At 36.7% G+C, this 19,800-nt stretch overlaps 1 protein-coding gene across 1 annotated transcript in view; it reads left to right on the forward strand.

Moving 5' to 3' along the window:
• The window catches only part of LOC146002323 (dynein intermediate chain 2, ciliary), a 45,422-nt gene extending 30,603 nt beyond the window's left edge, over positions 1 to 14,819 (forward strand). Inside the window, exons 7-11 of the mRNA XM_083140039.1 lie at positions 136 to 386; positions 1,657 to 1,834; positions 2,423 to 2,651; positions 8,610 to 8,843; positions 14,516 to 14,819. Coding sequence (XP_082996165.1) covers positions 136 to 386; positions 1,657 to 1,834; positions 2,423 to 2,651; positions 8,610 to 8,843; positions 14,516 to 14,699 — 1,076 coding nt within the window. The 3' untranslated portion in view covers positions 14,700 to 14,819. The remainder of the gene's footprint in view (positions 1 to 135; positions 387 to 1,656; positions 1,835 to 2,422; positions 2,652 to 8,609; positions 8,844 to 14,515) is intronic.
• Positions 14,820 to 19,800: the final 4,981 nt, after the last annotated feature.

Consider the following 19,800-nt stretch of genomic DNA (forward strand, 5'->3'; position numbering starts at 1 on the left):
AATTATTATATATTTGTGTAAGAATTGAATTCAGTTGTGTTTGTGTTATGAATTTAAATATTAATTCATTGTTTACACAAAAATATAAACATTTTCTTTTAAATATTTTTGTGAACCTTGAAATTCTCTTTGCAGATGATTTTCAGCAACAAGTGAGTGTTGGTACTGTGTGTTTGTTCACACTGAAAGATCCTTCTTACCCAGAATACATCTGCACTATGCCTTCCGGTGCAATGTGTGTTGATGTCCATCCTGAATTCTGCAGCTTGTTAGCTGTTGGTTTATTCGATGGGAATGTTGCAGTATTTAATGCAGATATTCCCAGATTAGAACCACAGTATGTCAGCGATTCAGTCAGTGATAAACATGTCAACACAGTGTGGCAGGTAACTAGAACGTTTTGTACATTTATCTGTATATGAAATTACAAAAGACACATATGTTTAAATACTGTACCACTTATAGGTCCTGTCTTAGCATTTGAAAATACTGATCATTACCACATCACACTTTCATGCTAATGTACCCTTGAAAATAGGCAAAAACTGTTAGTGATATCTCTTAGATCTATTTTATTGATTTTATTGAATTTCCCTCCCATTACTTCATTAATTAATAATTGCCTTTGTAACCTGCACAACCCAGAATCTTCTTTGGTATTTCTCAGATTTGAATTTTTTCACTAAAAGTAACATAAGGAATGCTTTCCAGTAGTTGAAACTCATCTGACTTTTGTAACATTAACAGTTTTTCAACATATAGCTTTGTGATAATGATTGTTGGGAAAGGGCATTGTATGATAAATATGTAACAAATTATTTTTACAATAAAATTATTGTAATAAGAGAGCTTCATGTAAGTGATTAAATGTAGCCAGTGTTAGCCTACTTGACAGCTAGCATTGTATTTCAACTATGATTATCAAATAATTTATTCGTAGTTTTTCTTGTATGTACGCATTGCTTGCATGATAGAATTATTTTCCTGTAGTTTACGGTTATTACAAGCATAAGGAAACTTGCTGTTTGTCCCACAGATTATGTGGGACAAACAGCAAGGAAAATGGCAATAAGATGGCACGAACATGATTTGGACATTATAAATCTAAACCCAAGAACAGGTTTGTCAACTCATATCATCGAAGAGAAGCATTTGATTAAAAAGAGAAGGGTTTTAAAAAGATTAACGGGAAACACAGAGTTGAATGTCTGGGAAGCCTCGTTCATTGCAGAAGAACACTGGAATAAATTAAATAATGAAAATGGTAACATAGATCCAGTGTGGAGTTTTCTTTTTCACAAATGGAGTAAGCCACCATCTTTAAAATTTAATGTAACAGAAAACATGAAGAGACTTTGTGAAAACAATGATGAATTTGAATTACCTGATGATATTTGGGATTCATAATTACTGCTTTTTTCACAGTTAAGTTGCTATATTACAACAATGTAACATTGACAACATCCATTATATAACAGATTCTTTTTGTTTAAAAATTACTAACCATTGTTATAACTGTATCTTTAGTCAAAATGAAAATAAATGTCTGATGAAAGGAGCGTGTGTTCTCCTGAAACGTCACAAAGAAAAAACTGTTTTCTTATGCTTGTAATAACCGTAAACTACAGGAAAATAATTTATTCGTGTTGTTCATAGGTACGATGGGATCCAAAATCTTTGGAAGGGGAGACAAATTTCTACTCCATTTCATCAGATGGAGAGGTCTTCAAATGGGTTCTCATGCCGAAGTGTCTGGTTAAGCAGACAGTAATTACTCTATATATGTCTCTTGATCCAATACCTGGACCTGATGGAACGATGATACCTTTAACAGGTTAATTTTATTATTATTTAATATAATTGCTGTGTATATTATGCTGTTGTGTAATATTTTTGCACAAAAACCTATTCACAATAGTTATTCTGAGTCCTTTGTTCTTTCTCATATTCTCAGGCTTGACTTGTATTGATACCCAGCTTTTAAATATTAGAGGTGTTTAAACCATTCAATTATAAAAATGAGTCTAACTTCTAAAATTGGCACTGACAAAATTGTCAATCTGCTGCAACACACTCCTTCAGGAATTCCAATTTCAAATGGCTATGCACAAAACACTTTTTTTAAAAAAGTATAGCGTATTTTACACAGAAAAACCTAGACTGGAAATTAATAAAAAGATCTGTCTTTTACAGATTTCAAAAATTGTACAGACAAAATTCTGGGTAAATACCTATTTGTAGATATCTTGGTAAGGAGCCATCACTTTATTTTAAATATCATGGAGGATATTCACCCTTTTAGACATCTTGGGGGGATCACCCTCTCCCTTTTAATCTGCCCGTGCAGAAAAACCACCAAATTAGAATATTATAAAACAAAAAGGCAAGAGAAAATATTATTGTTATTTCTAATTTCTTGCAGGAGGTGGGACATCATTTGCATTCCATCCGGAAGATGACATGATTTTCTTAGTTGGGACTGAAGAGGGAAAGATTCACAAGTGTAGCACTGCTTATGCTTCTCTGTATCTGAAGACATGGGATGCACACTACATGCCGGTGTACAAGCTACAGTGGAACTACTTCATTCCTAACTTGTTCCTGTCGTGCAGCTATGACTGGCGGGTCAAGATTTGGGAGGATGGTTGGGAGTAAGTTTCCTCTTGCACAGAATTTGAATTTTGAATTTGATTCATGTTACGAGAGGGTAGATACAGTAAGCTATTAATACACACACAAAAAGTGCTAACGTATCCACGTACCTGGTACGTGTGTGTATTAGTAGTTTGAATTTAAATTTGAATTTTTGTTTTAAGTCCACTTTATGCACAGATAGTTTATTCGGAACTGGACGTACAGTTCAACGTTAGACCTGAACCACTGTGCCTTTACTGTGTATCAAACCCCCTTGATTACAGCTTGGTTACCTCTACACCATTGGGGCCCGTCTTGCACAGAATTGTCTAAGAATACTTGTTATCTGGGAGGGTTAGAGCCAATCTTCTTTATTCTTCAGGAAATTAGAAATGAATAGTTAACACCAAAATATTGCCCCAGAGGCTGAGTGCATCAAGCAGTTGACTCACAATGTCATCACCAAAGGTTCTGGGCTTAAATCCTAGCCTGTTGGAGGAGGGAGCATGGCTGTTCTTTTACAATTGTCTCTTCATCAAATTTCATCCACTCATTCATCTTCATTCCTGCAGTTAGCCAAAATTTGTGAAGAGCTACATCAAATAACAAAAATACAAACTATACAAAAACTTATTTAGAGAAAAGCAAGAAATAGCTAATTTTATATCCATTATGGTAGCTTTTTGTAACAGAAAAGAATGAAGATTGGTTTGAAGTTTAACAGTACCTTGGTTAGATTTTTGTTGATGGGTTCAGAGAGCTGCTCATCGGCCAGAATCGCTTACTAGGCCCGCCTGGCTGGTGAGCGGGCGAGTAAATCTATAGACCTGGGTTTTGACCCATCAAGCATCGAAAGCCCATGGATAACTGGAAGGCCTTGCAAGATGAAGCTCGCTTATCTTCAGTGAATGCTCATTCCAGTTTTGTACTGTCTCCAGATACATGAGTCATGCAGTCACCTTTGCCAACTTTTAGATTCTAAACTAGTCAAGGAGCACTTAAAATGTTCATCACTTTTATCAATTTGAAATTGCAGACATTTATTCCTTGGTAGAAAACATTTTTATCACTCACACCCAGTGGCGACGATTGGGTTCCAAACCTAGGGGGCCAAGGTGCAAAAGGGGGGGGGGGGGCAAGGACAGTTTAACTTCCCTTGGTACATAAGGTTAGCGTGGTGCAAAAGTGGCAAAAAGTGTGGGGGTGGGGGGGGCAACTGCACCCTCTCGGCCTCACCCCTAATCGCTGCCACTGCTGACACCTGTAAAGGAGTACGAACCAAGTTTCGCAAAAAGTGCCATCGTAAATATTTTGGAACTTTGTGTGACTGGTGGTTGTTCTACATTATACTTTTTTTTTGGGGGGGGGGTGCTCCCCTATGGTGCAGTGGTAGTGTTGTCACCTTGTAAACAAGGGGTCCCAGGTTCAATACCTGGTGGAGGCACATGGTGGTTCAGATCCCACTTTAAACTATAGGTCCAGTCCCGATTAGCCTTATTGTGCATAAATTGACCAAATAAATGAATCAATCAATCAAACAGATTTTCTCTCTGGTGTAATTTTGCCAATTCAATATCCGAATTAGTTGCTCAAGATTCTACCACCCCCCTCCCCTGAACTCTAAGGCACAATGTTACATAAAAAGGAACATGAAATCAGAATTTGCATTATAAAAGGTTTTTGAAAATTGTCATCTCTTTCAACAAATCGTCGTTCGCTCATGTTGTTGCTAGTTGTCTAGTTCTACAGACCACATTGATAGTAATATGATGCAAAATATAATTGTTAGCTTGTATCTTCATAAGGGTGCAAATAGCAGGCAATGCTAATTACACATTTCAACAAACAAACAACATAAAATTAAAATCAAGAGAAGATTTCGATTTCAAGACTAGAAAAGTGACATAAAATGAACAAGACACACAAACCTATTTCAAGACCTTCGAAACAAATTTGGAAAATATGTGGTAGTTGGTTTGACATAATAATGAAACTAATTTGAGAAGTTACAAAATTTTAGGTACAGTGGCGTAGCAACATATCACGAGGCCCTGGGCGAGATTAGAATGCAAGGCCCCATCCATTCTTTAAGTTTGAAATATCAGTGTGAATCGATACACAGTCATCAAGGTAATGTCAGCAAATTATTATATTTATATAATAACCTATAATAATAATTAATTTCTGATGAAAATTATATTTAATAGTATGCGTCAGAGAAATTTACACATGGCAGAGCTACAGCAACACGCTGCTGGAATTTTCATTAACCAAAGCAGTAGTAATAGTGCATTTTTTAAGATGTCCTTTAGGCAGTAAGGCAACTGAAATATCCTTAAATGTGCTAAACTTTTTTAAAAAAATCAGAAATACAAACTAAGAATCTTTAAATATAACCTACATGTTATTTAATGAGTCGTACTTTGTTTCCTCATTTCAAAGTTTGTAGGATGTAAATGTCACAAACCATGGCTTAAGTAGAAAATATCGAAGGACGCACATAAAATGTCGGTGTTTGATAGAGCGGGAGGGGGGGGGGGGGCAAAGTATTCAACAAATCTTAAAACGATAGAGCGGGGGAAGGGGGCCAAAGTATCTACCTACAATCTTTTCGACACAATTGGTTTCAACATCAACAAATCTTAAAACGATAGTAATTTGCCCCATAAGTGTAAAATCTTTGGTGTAATCAATTGATACAGCTAATTTCACCTTTTTTAATTAGCAATTTTGACTTTGTTGCACATTAATTGTACCAGTTAACTTTGAATTTTAGGACTTAGATGATAATAATAATTGTGAATCTCATTTTGTTGTTACGTCTTAATGTTCTTGTAATATTAAATATTTGATGTAGTGGCGTAACAAACTCGTAAAGTACGCATCTGCAAGAAACAAATTTGGGTCCCTCAAGTACAGTAAGATCCTTCCAGGAAGTTTATGTAATGACTTAGAATGTCTGGTTGTGGCTACACAAATTATACAAATCGATGCTCTACCTCTGAATTTTCACATATTACAACATATCTTTCTTTGACATTTATGTATTCAAAAGAGGAAAAGACAAATACTTACTTATCGCCTCCCCTGCCCCTCTTAACAGCTGGGTGAATAAAAATCATGATTTTTATTTATAATTGTTGATATTTTATTTATTTAAATTGATCATTTTTTGGCACCATACACATAGACATATTTTTTTATATAGAAAGACTTTTTCTGATAAACGGCCCTGTAAAATATTTGAACAGTTTGATTAAAGCAAATAACAAATTACATGTAAATATGCATTTCTCTGTTTCTGGAACTGAACATAATGAACCTAATATGAAAATGTTTGTTGAGTGTGTTAATGAAACTATTATAATTTCAGTAAGTTTTCTTACAGTGAAAATAATAAATTCTGGATGTACTTTATAATTTTAACTTAAAATAGTTTTTACAGTCTCTGTAGCTGAATTTTAGTGTTTTTAATGATAGTTAGCCAAATACCAGCTGCCATAATTATTTACTGTTTAATGAAAATGACACTATTTACGGTTTAACATGATTAGTATTTTGTACATTATTCTATTTAAAAAATGTGCTATTTTTGCTTATAAAAATTATTGAATTTTAAATCAAGGGGAAATTTGAGTGTTTTTTTCAGATGACATATTATATTTACTTTCGTATGAGCTTCACCCCATCAGTACATATGTTTCCTTTATTTCCTTTCTTAGAGTATAATGAACACCATTAAATGATTACGAGATTAATATACTTTCACAAAAAGTGATTCTGATATCTACAAATTTCTTGTGTACATTATTCTGTAATTTTATTTAAAGTGATTTCAATAAGTGATTTTATTAAAATAGAATTCCCCAATTTAAATCTTGATTTAAATCAAACTACCTTGCTTAACAGAAAGCTGGCTTCTGGGCAGCGAATGACACTTTTACATTAGATCTTGTCCTTTCTTGTTCAAGAGTGAGATTACTGAGTTCACTAAATTTGTGCTGAATCATACCATTCGACACTACCTTCCAGAAGTTTTTCCTAAGTCTCAATTGTGAGAAAGATAGTTCTTTTTTTGTGAAGGCAGTACAGGATACAGAGAACACTGAAAGCTAGTGTAGAGCTATCAAGGAGAAAAAACTTTGCCAAAGCACTTGATTTCAGATTTAAGCACATTCCTGAAACATAGAACTTGATCAGGAAATTCGGAAGATAAATCAACTTCGTGCCCTTTACAGAGGGCAATAGCTGCATCTGAAGTTGTAGGAACGAAAGAAGAACTGCTAATATTATCCATACCCTTCTTCAGTTTAAAACACCAAAAGCATTTAAATGCCCCCATACTTTGCTGCGTGGCAGTTTGAGGTGCTTTATCATTAACATATTAAAATCGGGTAGGCTATGCAAGGTCACGAGACAGAAGAAAAGTCAAGACAAAGTGCTTTTTATTCAAGAAAATAATAAATGGTTAAAAATGTCCAAGCAATTTTTGCGTTAATGTTTCACATGAGAAATGAGATTTATTTTGACTTTTTCGGGGCCCCTTAGGCTTAGAACTCCCGCCCGCCTCTGATTTGATGTATTCATTCAAATTATAACATTAAACTAGAATATAAAGCCAGATAAAAAAAGGTTTTAATTTTATTGCCCACAAAAGTTGCCTTTTCTATCTTCCTCACTTCCATTTATTACGTTTTTCATATCAACCTCATGAGACACGAGGTCCCTACATGTGTGAGGCCCAGGGTTGTTGCCCACTTCACCCATTCCTTGCTACACCAATGGTTATACAACCTCAAGGCACCTGCACCTAGCAGAAATTCAAATATTTCCATGCGTAATGAAATATAATGGCTGTTGGCAACACTGACAGTAGTGCTCGCATCTACCTGCAAGAACTACGTCGAGTCTCACGAGTCTTCTTAAGACCCGGGCAATAGAAAAACCTGGCAAGCATCGATGCCTGTGACGTGAAGCTCGCTTGCGAGATGTCGAACACATGTGCTTCACGTGCATGTTGCATATTATTGTAGGCGTGCCTCCTCGTAGACAGTTTTTTTTCCGGGTCTTGTGCAGGTCTCTGGATGGGTTACAAGATGAAGCATGAAATGTGCATCATTTTAAATAAAAAATATCAAACATTACAATATTCAGTGCATTATCACTGAAAATTCTTTTTTGATGTCAAAATGATATAAAAATATTATTTGCATTAATATTCATAGTGCATTATAACTTCTAATGAAATGTGGCTGAGTTCCCTAAATGCAAATTGTGAAATACAAAATTATCAGAACCAAGTGGCACGTCAAAGAATGTGATTGAAATAAGTTAATTCTGCAATGTATGCAGAGAACAGAGCGTAAACAATGAAAAAATTATAAAAGGTAATGGTATCTCATGCACGGAGTCGTGGGGCATCTGACTGCCACACAGGAGACCCGGATTCAATTTCCAGGGTGGGTGATCTAAGGTCAGAATTTTTACAGCCTTGTCCCTGCATAGACTTCATGGCAAGGTGCTATATGCACGGGGAACTTTGCCTTTACCTTACCTCATGCACATTAAATCATGTCATGAAGACATGGGGGTGGAGGTAGCATGAATCGCTGAAATATATATGAGAATTTGACATTTTGGTTTTGGTTACAACAAATAAAATCCAAATTACATTAAATAGTTAATCATACAACATTGAGTGATTTTTGTCAGAATATCCAGTATTTAGACTAGGAAGCAATCAAAGAAAATTTCTTGCCATGTATTGAGTTAGTTTATATATCTTGTGATATCTAGACCCAATTGTTTAATATAAGTCACTTTCTTACAATATTGCAGGTATATTTTACAAGTAAGAATGTGACGAGAGGAATGCATGATCTTCTGAACTGATCATTATTTCTGCTTTTAGACACACCGATTCAATGTAAAAAATGTTGTAGGAAATAACCATGTTATATTTTAATTCCTTGCAGCCCTCCTCTGTTTGTGTTTGACCTTGGATGTCCAGTTGGTGATGCTGCTTGGGCTCCTTATTCAAGTACAGTGTTCGCTGCAGTGACCACAGATGGCCGAGTGCATGTATTTGACCTCAACATGAACAAGTATAAACCTCTTTGTGCCCAACCAGTTGTTCCAAAGAGGAAAGCTAAATTGACTCACATCGCCTTTAATAAGGCGTATCCTATTATTATCGTTGGCGATAACAGGTAAATTATATTTATTAACAGATGACAATAAGTAACTTACCTTACCAACTGGCTCTACAGCTCTGGGTGAGCTTCGGTCTCCTGCACTATCAGCCTCCAAGCATTTCGGTCCATTATCTTCTCCCTCCATCCATGGGCTCCCATTCTTTGTAGATCTTGTGCAACACTGTCCCTCCATCTTAGTTTAGGTCTGCTTCTTCTTCTTGTGGAATACATTCTCTCATACATGATTCTTTGTGGCATTCTATCCTTATTCATACGTCCCATGTGACCCATCCAACTAATTATTCTGGCTTTAATAAATCTTACTATATCCTTTTGGTTTAAGATGGAATTTATCTCTTCATTATTTCAGCTTCTCCAAAAATCTCCATCCTTGATTTGTCCGTATATTTTTCTGATTATTCTTCTTTCTGTTTCCCTTAGCACTATAGGTTATTACCGGTCTTATAAGTGTTTTGTAAATCAATAGTTTTGTATATCTGTTAATTAACTTGCTTTTTAGTAATTGTATATTGGCATAATATGCTTTGTTCCCTGCGTTTATTCTTTCTCTGATTGTATCATGCATATTATTTTGGTCATTTATCATCATTCCAAGATACTTGAAGTTTGTTACTGCTTCAAATTTCTTGTCATCTATTGTAAATTGATGGTAACGTTTTTTTCCTTGTTTTGGTGTCAGTAGTATGAATTTGGTTTTGTTTATGTTTGTCTGTAACCCAATTTTATTTGCTTCTTCTAATATCCTGTATGTTCTCTTTAATTCTTCTTCTGTTCTGGATATTATAACTACGTCATCGGCATATGCGTTAATTTAGCTAAGTTTCGTAAATATTGTTCCTTTTTTGTCTATTTTACTTATTATTCTATGTAGTGCTATGTTAAATAAGCATGTAGATAGTCCATCTCCTTGTTTTACTCCTGTGTTATATTCTGTTAGTTCACCCATATCGCTCCATAGTTTGACCTTAAAATATGTGTGTTGAAGTGTCATGTTTGTTAATCTAATCAATTTTTTTAGGTATTTGTAATTCTGTCATAATTTGCATTAATTTATGCCTTTTAATACTATCAAAAGCACTACGAAGGTCTATGAATAGCATGTAGAGATTTGTATTATGTTCATAATGTTTTTCCATTATTTGTCTTATTGTGAATAATTGATCTATGGTACTTCTTCCTTGTCTAAAGCCTGCTTGGTATCTCCTATTATGTTTTCTGTTATTGCTGTTAATCTTCTATGTATAATGCTAGTCAATATTTTGTAAGTTGTATTAAGTAACATGATGCCTCTATAATTACTGTATTCTGCTTGGTCACCTTTTTCTTGTGTATTGGGCATAATATTCCATTATTCTATGCTTCTGGTATGTGTTCTTCTTGCCAGATTTGTTTTATCAGTTTGTGTATTTCTTCTATCATGTTTGGTCCAGAATATTTTAGTAATTCTGCTGTTATTTCATCTTCTCCTGGGAATTTACTGTTTTTTAGATTTTTTATTATCTTCTCAACTTCTTCTCTTGTTGGTGTTCCTTCTGTGTTTTGTTCATCGTTATCTTCTGTTTGATCTTCTCTATACATTTTATTGTATAGTTGTTCTTGGAAGTGTTCTGTCCATCTTTCTAGTATGTTTTCTTTGTATCCTATTATCTTCCCATCTCTCTTTTTACATCCTATCTTTTTGGGTTGGTATCCCTTATTTATTTATTCTCTTTATTGCTGCATAGTAATTTCTGATCTCTGACTGTTGACTTAGTTCTTCCATTTCTTGGATATTCTTTCTTATCCATTCTTTTTTCTGTTTCTTACATAAGTTATTTGCCTGTTGCCTTAGTTCTTTGTATTTGTTACAGTTACTTCTTGTTTCTCTTTGCAGCATCTTCATTCTTGCAGCATTTTTTTGGTTAATTATTTTCTGACATTCTTTATCAAACAGTCTATCTTCCTTGATGTTTTCTCTTTGCCTGTTACTTCTTCTGCAGCTTCTGTTAACACTTTTTTAATTCTTTACTGCTTCCCTTCTATTGTTTCTTCTTAAATATTTTGTTGTAACTTATTTTTAATTGCTGTTTGGTAATTCATCTTATTTAGTTGATTGTCAAATTTTGTATAGTTCCATTTTGTTCTTCGTATGTTCTGTTTGGTTGAGTTATTGCTTAATCTTGTTCTTACTTTAATTTTTACAACAAAATGGTCTGAATCACAGTTTGGTCCTCTTTGGCTTCTCACATCTATGATTGTTGAGGAGTGTCTCTTATCTATTAAAACATGATCTATTTGGTTTACTGTATCATCGTCTGGTGATTTCCATGTGCCCAAATGTATCTTCTTATGCGGAAAGTAGGTGCTTTTAATTACAAACCTATTTCTTATTGCGAATTGTGTTAGAAGTAAGCCATTTTCATTAATGTTTTTTTTTGTGTGTAGGGAATGGGTACCAATTATATCTGAGTCACTATTTCTCACTCCTATTTTTGCATTGTAGTCACCTGCAATTATTATGATATCATATTTTGCTATATTTTCTATTGTTCTTTCTAGTTGATCACAGAAGTGTTCTTTTTCTGCATCTTCTTTTTCATTAGTTGCAGCATGTATTGACACTATATTAATATTTTGGAATTTGCCCTTGATTCTTATTTTACTTATCCTCTCATTAATTGGTTTCGAATGATAAAACTCTGTCTCTTAGTTTCTTGCTTTTATAAACCCTGTTCCGTATTGTCCTGTTTTCACTTGTGTTCCACTGTGGTATACACTGTACTCTTTTTTGTCTATTTTACCATACCCTTGCCATCTGATCTCTTGCAATGCTAAAATATCAATTTTACGTTGTGTGATTACATTGGCTATTTCTTGCATTTTACCTGGTATTAACATTGTTCGTAAGTTACGTGTTGCTATGGACCAATCATATACCTTCTTCTTGCCTGGTTCGTCATCTGTGTTTCCAGTCCTTATCTGAAGCTGTTGTGCAGGTTTCTTAACAAGTTGCTTTTTACAAGGTGAGGTTGTCAGCCTAACGCTCAACCATTTTAACCCTTGGCAGGGTTTTTCTGTTGGGGTTTACTCCCCTAGATGGTTGCCTACCAAGGCTATGGGGCCATCTCCCCATGTCATTTGATTCGGGTTTCCGTCCCTTAGACCAGTTGCTTTCACCACAGCTCTTGGCCTGGTCTGCCCTTCTTTTTGCTAGTTTTGGTCCACCCCAGTTACCCGGTACCCTCCATATCTGGAGGGCGTTCCCTTATCCGCCACCTAGGGAGGTGCCTGATCGGGGACTAGCAACCCCGCATGGGGACAATAAGTAACAGTTGTGGATTTATTTCTACCTTATTAGTTAGTTATGAACAGTGTCCTCAATGAGCTGGAAATACAGTACTGGAAAAATCAGGGGTAAATCTTTTTTTTTTTTTTTTTTTCAGAATTTGTTAATGGAAGTGAATTCCATCTTTTTTCATGAACTGGCTTCTTGATATGAAATATTTTATATAAAGGGCATTTTTATAGTTTTCTTTTGTACATTTATTTTTGAACAGTAATGAATATACTTTATTCTGTTGAATTGCAAGTACGATTCAACACTTAAAACTTGCAATGTAAAATGATCTGGAAATTTTATTTTAATATTTCCTAGTAAAGCTCGAAAAGTCAGAGGATTTGTTTTGCTAAATTGACCATAGTTTCACATGAGATATGATTTATTGACGAAATCCATTTCTCGCCACAATTTTCTTGCAAAAAATAATGTATTAATTTTTCATAATTTTTAGAATATTTAGACTCCATGAAAGTACTACATGGCAATTTTGTGAAACACGGACATGGGAGAGGTATAAACTGATTTTGGTGATTAAATTCCAAGTAATACTTTCTGCTATAATTGGTATCAGCTTAGCCCTACTTTTAGCTAATTGTAACAGTGAGAATGAATGATGATTACATGAAATTGATGAAGAGGCACTCACAAAAGAAATACCCATGCCCAGGCCAGGACTCGAATCTGGAACCTAAGATCATTAGTTGACCAGTTAATGCACTCAACCACAATATGCAATTTTAAGTAAAGAAAATATATTTTCAGGCACAATGCTAAAATTGAATCCCAGGTCATACGTTGTTAAAAATTGAAATTTGTAACGAGCAGTTTCTGCAAGTTACATAATAGAGCATTGCCATCCTCGACACGAGCGATTCAGTCAAGGCCCTTCCCTCCCTCTATGTTATCAAAGGGCAAGGTTTCTGACAAGGTAACTTACAGGAAATTCTGGTGGCCATGGTCGTAGCTAAAATTGATCTCCAGGGGTCTTTGTAAACCAAGTCAATTTTTCGAAAGTTTAACAGTATTAAATGAAGGTAAATTATGTGTGTGTGTGTGTGTGTGTGTGTATGTGTGTGTCTCCCATGGGGTGGGGATGCATTAAGTTAATATAAAACATAAAATTTAGAAATATACAAATACTACAGTTTTTTTAATATATGCTCTAAAACATCTCTTATTAAAGTGTCAATTGACTGCTACTGACATCATCCCATACTACACACTCCATACCACTTTTGATGATACAGATATTTATATCATACATAAAAATGCACAGTAGTCAATAATGGTTCCTACTGTACATTTCACTCCCGGCTGAAGCAATAAAACTCCCCTTCGTTCCCAAAATTTGGGAGCTGTTGACCTTTAATGCAGATGTGGAAGGAATATGGATGGTGACATCAAAGTCACAGATTTTGTCTAAATGGGAGGCCGCATCAGGGGCAGTGAATGTACAGATAAAGAAGCTCCCCTATGTAAGAACTTTCTAGAGTCTAGAGAATCTTCTAAATACTTGCCGCTACTTTGACTTCGTCTCATAAACAAGATGAACAAATGTAATAGCTACTGTTCATGTTCTGTGAATTTATCCTTCAAGTTGTAAGCAAAATAATATCTGCTGTCCATTTTCACTCTTCACTGTAAACAAATTATACAAAATAATTGTACCTAATTTCAAAGGGGGCTGATGGCATTGCCAGAGGAAGGCTTCAGCCCCCCCCCCCCTTCCTCAGCCTCTGTCTGGCTACAGGCCTGCTGGTGGCTTAGTGTAAAGAAGGCCAGAACCTTGGCCATGAATATTCTGAATCTAGGCTTAACCCTGGTCATAAGCATCAAGGTCTACTGACCACAAGCCTTCTCAATGGCAAGCAAGGCCAACTCTCTCTCTCCCCCAGAATGGACAGTCACGAAAATAGCCACACAGCTGGGTTGAGGATAGTGATAAGGTCGTAGGTATAATAAATACTACTGGAAACAGGTCTCTTGAGTCTTGAGTTCTGGTTCATCGAGAGACGCTGAGAGGTCATTCTGCTGTTTGCTGCTCCTGTCTTAGAGGGTAAGCCTCATTTCCCTAAGTGTTGACACTTGGGAATTCTCACTATTTCAGTATACTAAGATCAAGTCACTTATGGACAGACAGATAGAGTTAGATATGAGTTTATACCTGTTAAGACATTAAGCCAATAAGCATGTCATACATTGAGTGAGTGTATTGCTATGTCTGCCATCTACATTTCAACTACGGTAATAACCCGAAAGTAGCGCTGGCTGCGCCCATAGCGTCACAAATTTCATCCTTTATTTTTCCAGGGTTAACACAAATAATAATACTTCTATTTATTTACAGAGGATACACAGTGACTTTGAAGCTTTCGCCAAACTTAAGAAAGAAACCGAAGCCACCCAAGAAGGGAGCAGACCCCATTACACCCTTCGAACAAGAAGTCCAGAAACTTGAGAAGTTGATTGCACTGGTTCGAGAACCCAAAACATTACAGTATCCTCCAGACAAAGATTGCCGTGAACTATAAAACATGTAATTAGTGTAATTTAGTAAAACAGTACTTTGTTTCGGTGCTACTGCTGCTTCATAAAGGTCTCATTACTCAGTACTTTAGATTTTTTGTAAATACACATTTTGGTTGACACTATGCAGTCTTGTTTCTGAGAATCAGGTGTTTCTCAATTCACAAAGTACACAGCGAAATAACACTTTTGCCTGATATATTAGTATCAAAAGGTTTCTAATTTTGAGAATGAAGTTATTATTGAAATCCTTTTGGAACACACAGGAGATTAGATTAGATTAGATTTATTTCATCCATGAATCACATGTTTGCATTTACATGCTGTGATATCGAACATGTCAATTTGTGTTCACATTACAATATACTAATACAATGAAATACAATAATATAATATAGTGAGTTGATACCATGAAATGATATGTTAGCCTATTACAGCTTAATGCAAAGGTGTGTACTCCTATTAGTGATACAGTCTACTATACACTGAGTGCTCACTGAATTGCAACCACCTACCTAAAACTTTGTTGGTCCCCTGGACACGAAATGGCATGGATTCCATGAGGTGCTGATATGTCTCCACGGGGATCTGATGCCATATTTTCGTGATGGCATCCTATAACGAGCCAACTGACGTCGGTGTAGAATGCATGGTTCAAAGAGCTCGTTCCACAACATCCCACAGATGCTATATGGGATTATGATCGGGGGAGTTAGGAGACCATTTCATATGCTGCATCTCTGTGGAATGTTCCTCCAGCCAAGCAAGTACAGTCCCGCCTCGGTGGCACCGTTCATTGTCGTCCTGGAAAATGCCGTCTCATTTGTGTAGAAGTGTTGCATTGTGGCGTGTAAGTGGTCCCCTAACACCTCCCGATACACAACGGATGTCACACGGTGGTCCATACCCACCATGTCCCAGTCCATGCCGACAGAAGCAACCCCCCACCATACAGCCACCTCCACCTGCCTGTACAGCACTCACCATGCAGGAAGGGTCCATAGCCTCCTGCTGTTGGTGCCACACACGCACATGCTCATCATAATGGTGTAGCAAAAACTGTGATTCATCGAACCAGCACACCCTTTTTCAATCGTCCACAATCCAATCAGCATGCTCGTGGGCCCAAGTGAGATGAAGTTGGCAGTGACACTTCGTGAGGAGTGGCTGACGAGTGGGTCGTCCACTGTGGAAGTTCATGCGTGCCAGTGTGTGCTGCACAGTTGAGTAGGATATGGATCTTGTCCACTGTTGTATTGGTCCCGTAATTGCCAGATGCTGATTGTGCGTTCAGCTGTCATGAGCCGTTTTGACTCTACGCTCTCCCCATGGTGTCAGCTTCCATACGTCCTTGCAATGCTGTCTCTTGGTGGTCGTTGCCCCGTTTTCTTGCCACTCTCTGTACACCTTCACTACCCTGGAACCCTGGTACACGCACATCTGACCAGTGTCACTGTCTAGCTAGGTTATTGACGCACCTTATGCTCAGGCACCCACAATCATGCCCTTTTGAAAGGACGTTAAATCCTGACCACCTCCCATTTTAACGTGTGCTGTTCAATTAACATATAGCGTTGTGTCTATATATTCACCACGATACTTCCAGTTGGGCTGGTCATGTGATCAGAGCAGCTGCTGGGCCGTTCCTTGTTGTTTGGAGGGGTGGTCGCAATTCAGTGAGCACTCAGTGTATAAAAGTAGCACCAATAAGACATGTTGAGGTTACAATATAAAGATAATATATGTGTTCTGTAATCGATTAAAAGATGGATGATGCAGTAACTTAAATGAAAAGTGCAGGCTCAACCAGGACTGAAACTTGAGTCTCTGGCATGCCAATGGCATTGTATGCCAGATACCAGAGTTCATGTCCTGGTTGTCCCAAGTATGTTGAGTGATATTTCTCATTCAGCCATTCTACCCAAATGCTTTGTTTCATTTTTTTACATTACAATATACAGTGTTTCAGAATGAGTATACTGATTCCATATTAATTCTCTGAGTGTTAGCAACAATAGTTCTACATTATCATGAAATATTAATTGGACATTATACACTGTATAGAGCTTTTTAACTATACTTATTCTAACACTACATTAGAGAAGAGATCACCTGTTCTCTCCTCTTCAGGTGAACCAATTTCTTTATTGCCAGCAAACCTTTGACAGACCTGTGATTTTGCTACAAATCTGGAGCACTAACGAGGAGTTGACAATGTATAATATCCAATTAACATTGCGTGCTATGATTTCATATTAGCATAATTCCAATCCAAACTATTAAATGTGGATTTGACTTTGCATACCCAAATAAAATGAAAACTCTCAGCATTTTAAATGGTCACTGGAAAACCACTCCATTGTGCATGTGACTCCACATCTACAGCTGAAGACTTTTTGTGAGCTTCAGTTTTTGAGGTTTAACTTGATAAGTCTCATCCTATCTTATATCATGTCACTTCTTTTGGAAGGTATGTCAAGGATTCTGTGTGTGTCTGTTACTTTCCCACAACATGGGATAGGATCAAAAAATGTAATGTTTCTAATCTAATGTAGAATCATGATAAACAACATGCTGAAGTGATTTAAATTGACTATAACCTCAAAGATCTTTGTGAAACTATGCAAAGTCACATAGAGTGCTTATAAGGCAAGAGACAAACCATGGAAAGTTTTTCTTTCAGTTGATATTTTATTGAAAAAAATATTCATTTATATTACATTCCTGTTGGGTGTTACTTTGGATTTTTTATTTTCGTTCTTTATTATTTTGTCCACACACAACCCGTATCAAAAGGACAAGTCGATAGATTAAACTAACCTGTAGATGTCAACCTGGCAATGAGACTTGCAAATAAATTACATGTAGGCTGAGAGACGAAATCCGATATAACCGGCTAGGGGATGCACGCAGTTACTAGTCTCCTAGGGGAAGCGTAACAACTTTTCTTGTGAGATTTCGTCCTATGTGTGGGACCGGTGGCCACCCACCATCATGAGGAAATTGGGAAGCTACGAATGAGTAGCGTAACACGGTCATGAAAACCTAGAACGAGGACTGGGGGTTCATTGTGCTAACCACGCGTTACCCCGTAACCAGTTGGATGAACTCCCACCTCGGCTGAGTGAAGCCAGCAGTCGGTAGGTAGGCCTGGGCTGTTGCACCATGGGTTATTATTATTACTTCCCTTTGGGTTACGGGATGTGTTCCTTGCTTCATTTTACAACACATACTGTGGTTGGTAGTTTGTCATTTTTCACAAAATTTGTGTGTTCCTTGCATCACTGGCATGCACCGTTTCTCAAGAAGATACGTCACAAATGAGATCAAATGTTGTGTTGAGTTGTCAGCATACAGGTGGCAAAGCAGGCTTTTTTAAACATTTGTAGTGCTGAAACAACACACCAACGACAAAAATGTTACTGACAAAAGTTGATTGTGTTGATGTCCTGGATGCTATTTAAACGGTTTAATTTTTGTTACCTTGCATTGCTTTTCTGCCACTTTTGGCTAATTGCGACGATGAGGATGAGTGATGATAGGATGAAATTGATGAAGGGACAATCACAAAGAACACCCATATCAGGATCCCTGGCTCATAGCATGATGTCCTGACCACTCCGCCGTGGAGTTCGGCATATATTATACAGGGTGTTCCATAATTCCCTACGGTATTTTGGAAGTCGGTTGCTCAGAGGCCAACTCACTCACAGGAATGAGAGCATGTCAGTGAAGAGAGAAAATATCCAAGTTTTTGACCCACAATACAAATGTTTGATATGTCCTCCCTAGGTGGCTCGGCAGACGTAAAACGAGCAGGTATAGGCTAGGTCCATCTCCTGAGACTGTGGACAGAATACAATCAAGACTACAGAATTTACATATGCATATAAGAATGAAACAAATTTATGGACGATTCTAGCAGATATTCCGTCCTCATTTATTAAGGAGTAAGGTAAGTACCATATGAGACTGGCTAACATCTAACGTTTGTAAGCTCAAGACACCGTTCTTGCATACGAAAAGGAACAAGTGTTGAGCAGTTTTCTGGTGATCTAACGTGGTTAAAGAAAAAATAATCTTTGGGAGAACATGAAAAGAATTTGCGAGAGTTTCTATCAAGAACTAACTAACTAACTCTCTAGCCTTCTTAAACCCGAAGGTTCATGGCTGCAGCAACACAGGCCTTCCATGTTTCCCTATTTTGAGCAAGTTCTATATACTCTTTTCCATCCCTACCGATTTCCCTTAGGTCCATCTCAACGTTGTCCCTCCATCTTCGTCTTGGCCTTCCTACAGGTCTCTTACCATCAGGTTTCCCAACAAGAATCCTGTAAACTCCTCGTTCCTCTCCCATTCGTGCCACATGGCCTGCCCACCTAAGTCTTCTTGATTTAATTATTCTAATAATAATAAAATATTCTATCAAGAAGGAAAAAAAATTGTATTTCGTAATCATCACTCAGGCAGAGACTGGTGAATGCTGTTCCCTCTATCACTAGCCTCTGCAGGATTTTTTTTTCTGAAGGGGATGGCTGGAATTGTAGAGGTAGATATTACATAGCTGTGTTCTAGCAGGGATCAGTATAGACAATAAAATATTTCGTAATTACCTTTTTAATCTTTGTTTTAAAAGTAAATGGTAATCAGAGACATTTCATGGGGGTGTTGCATTTCCCCCTTTGGATTTTCCCAGTGTTCTTTACTGCTTCCATCTGAAAATATTGATTTTTCTCAAACTTTCTGGAGGGGCTGTAGCCTATGGTATGGACGTCCCCAGGATTTTTTTCCAGGGAGGGGCAAGGAAGGTATTTTTTCCAGGGGGCAAACAAGTCACATTTTCCCTAATAATAGTGTTGTTCCCTCAAAAAACATTACTTAAATTTGAATTTATCATGTTCGTGCAATAATTAACACACATTATTGTGGCTGAAATGAAATTATTTGTGTGAAATATACAGGGTGACTGGTAATTAGATGTATTCCCTGAAAGGGGTTAAAGTAGAGACAATTTGCAATAAATTTGACCATATGATACCCCGTCCGAAAATTAGTAGTTTTCGAGATAATCGAGTTTCTATTGTTTTTTCTAAAAATGACAATTTT

The sequence above is a fragment of the Lepisma saccharinum genome, chromosome 1, assembly GCF_977018435.1.
Source record: "Lepisma saccharinum chromosome 1, izLepSacc3.1, whole genome shotgun sequence".
In the NCBI taxonomy this organism is placed as follows: Eukaryota; Metazoa; Arthropoda; class Insecta; order Zygentoma; family Lepismatidae; genus Lepisma; species Lepisma saccharinum.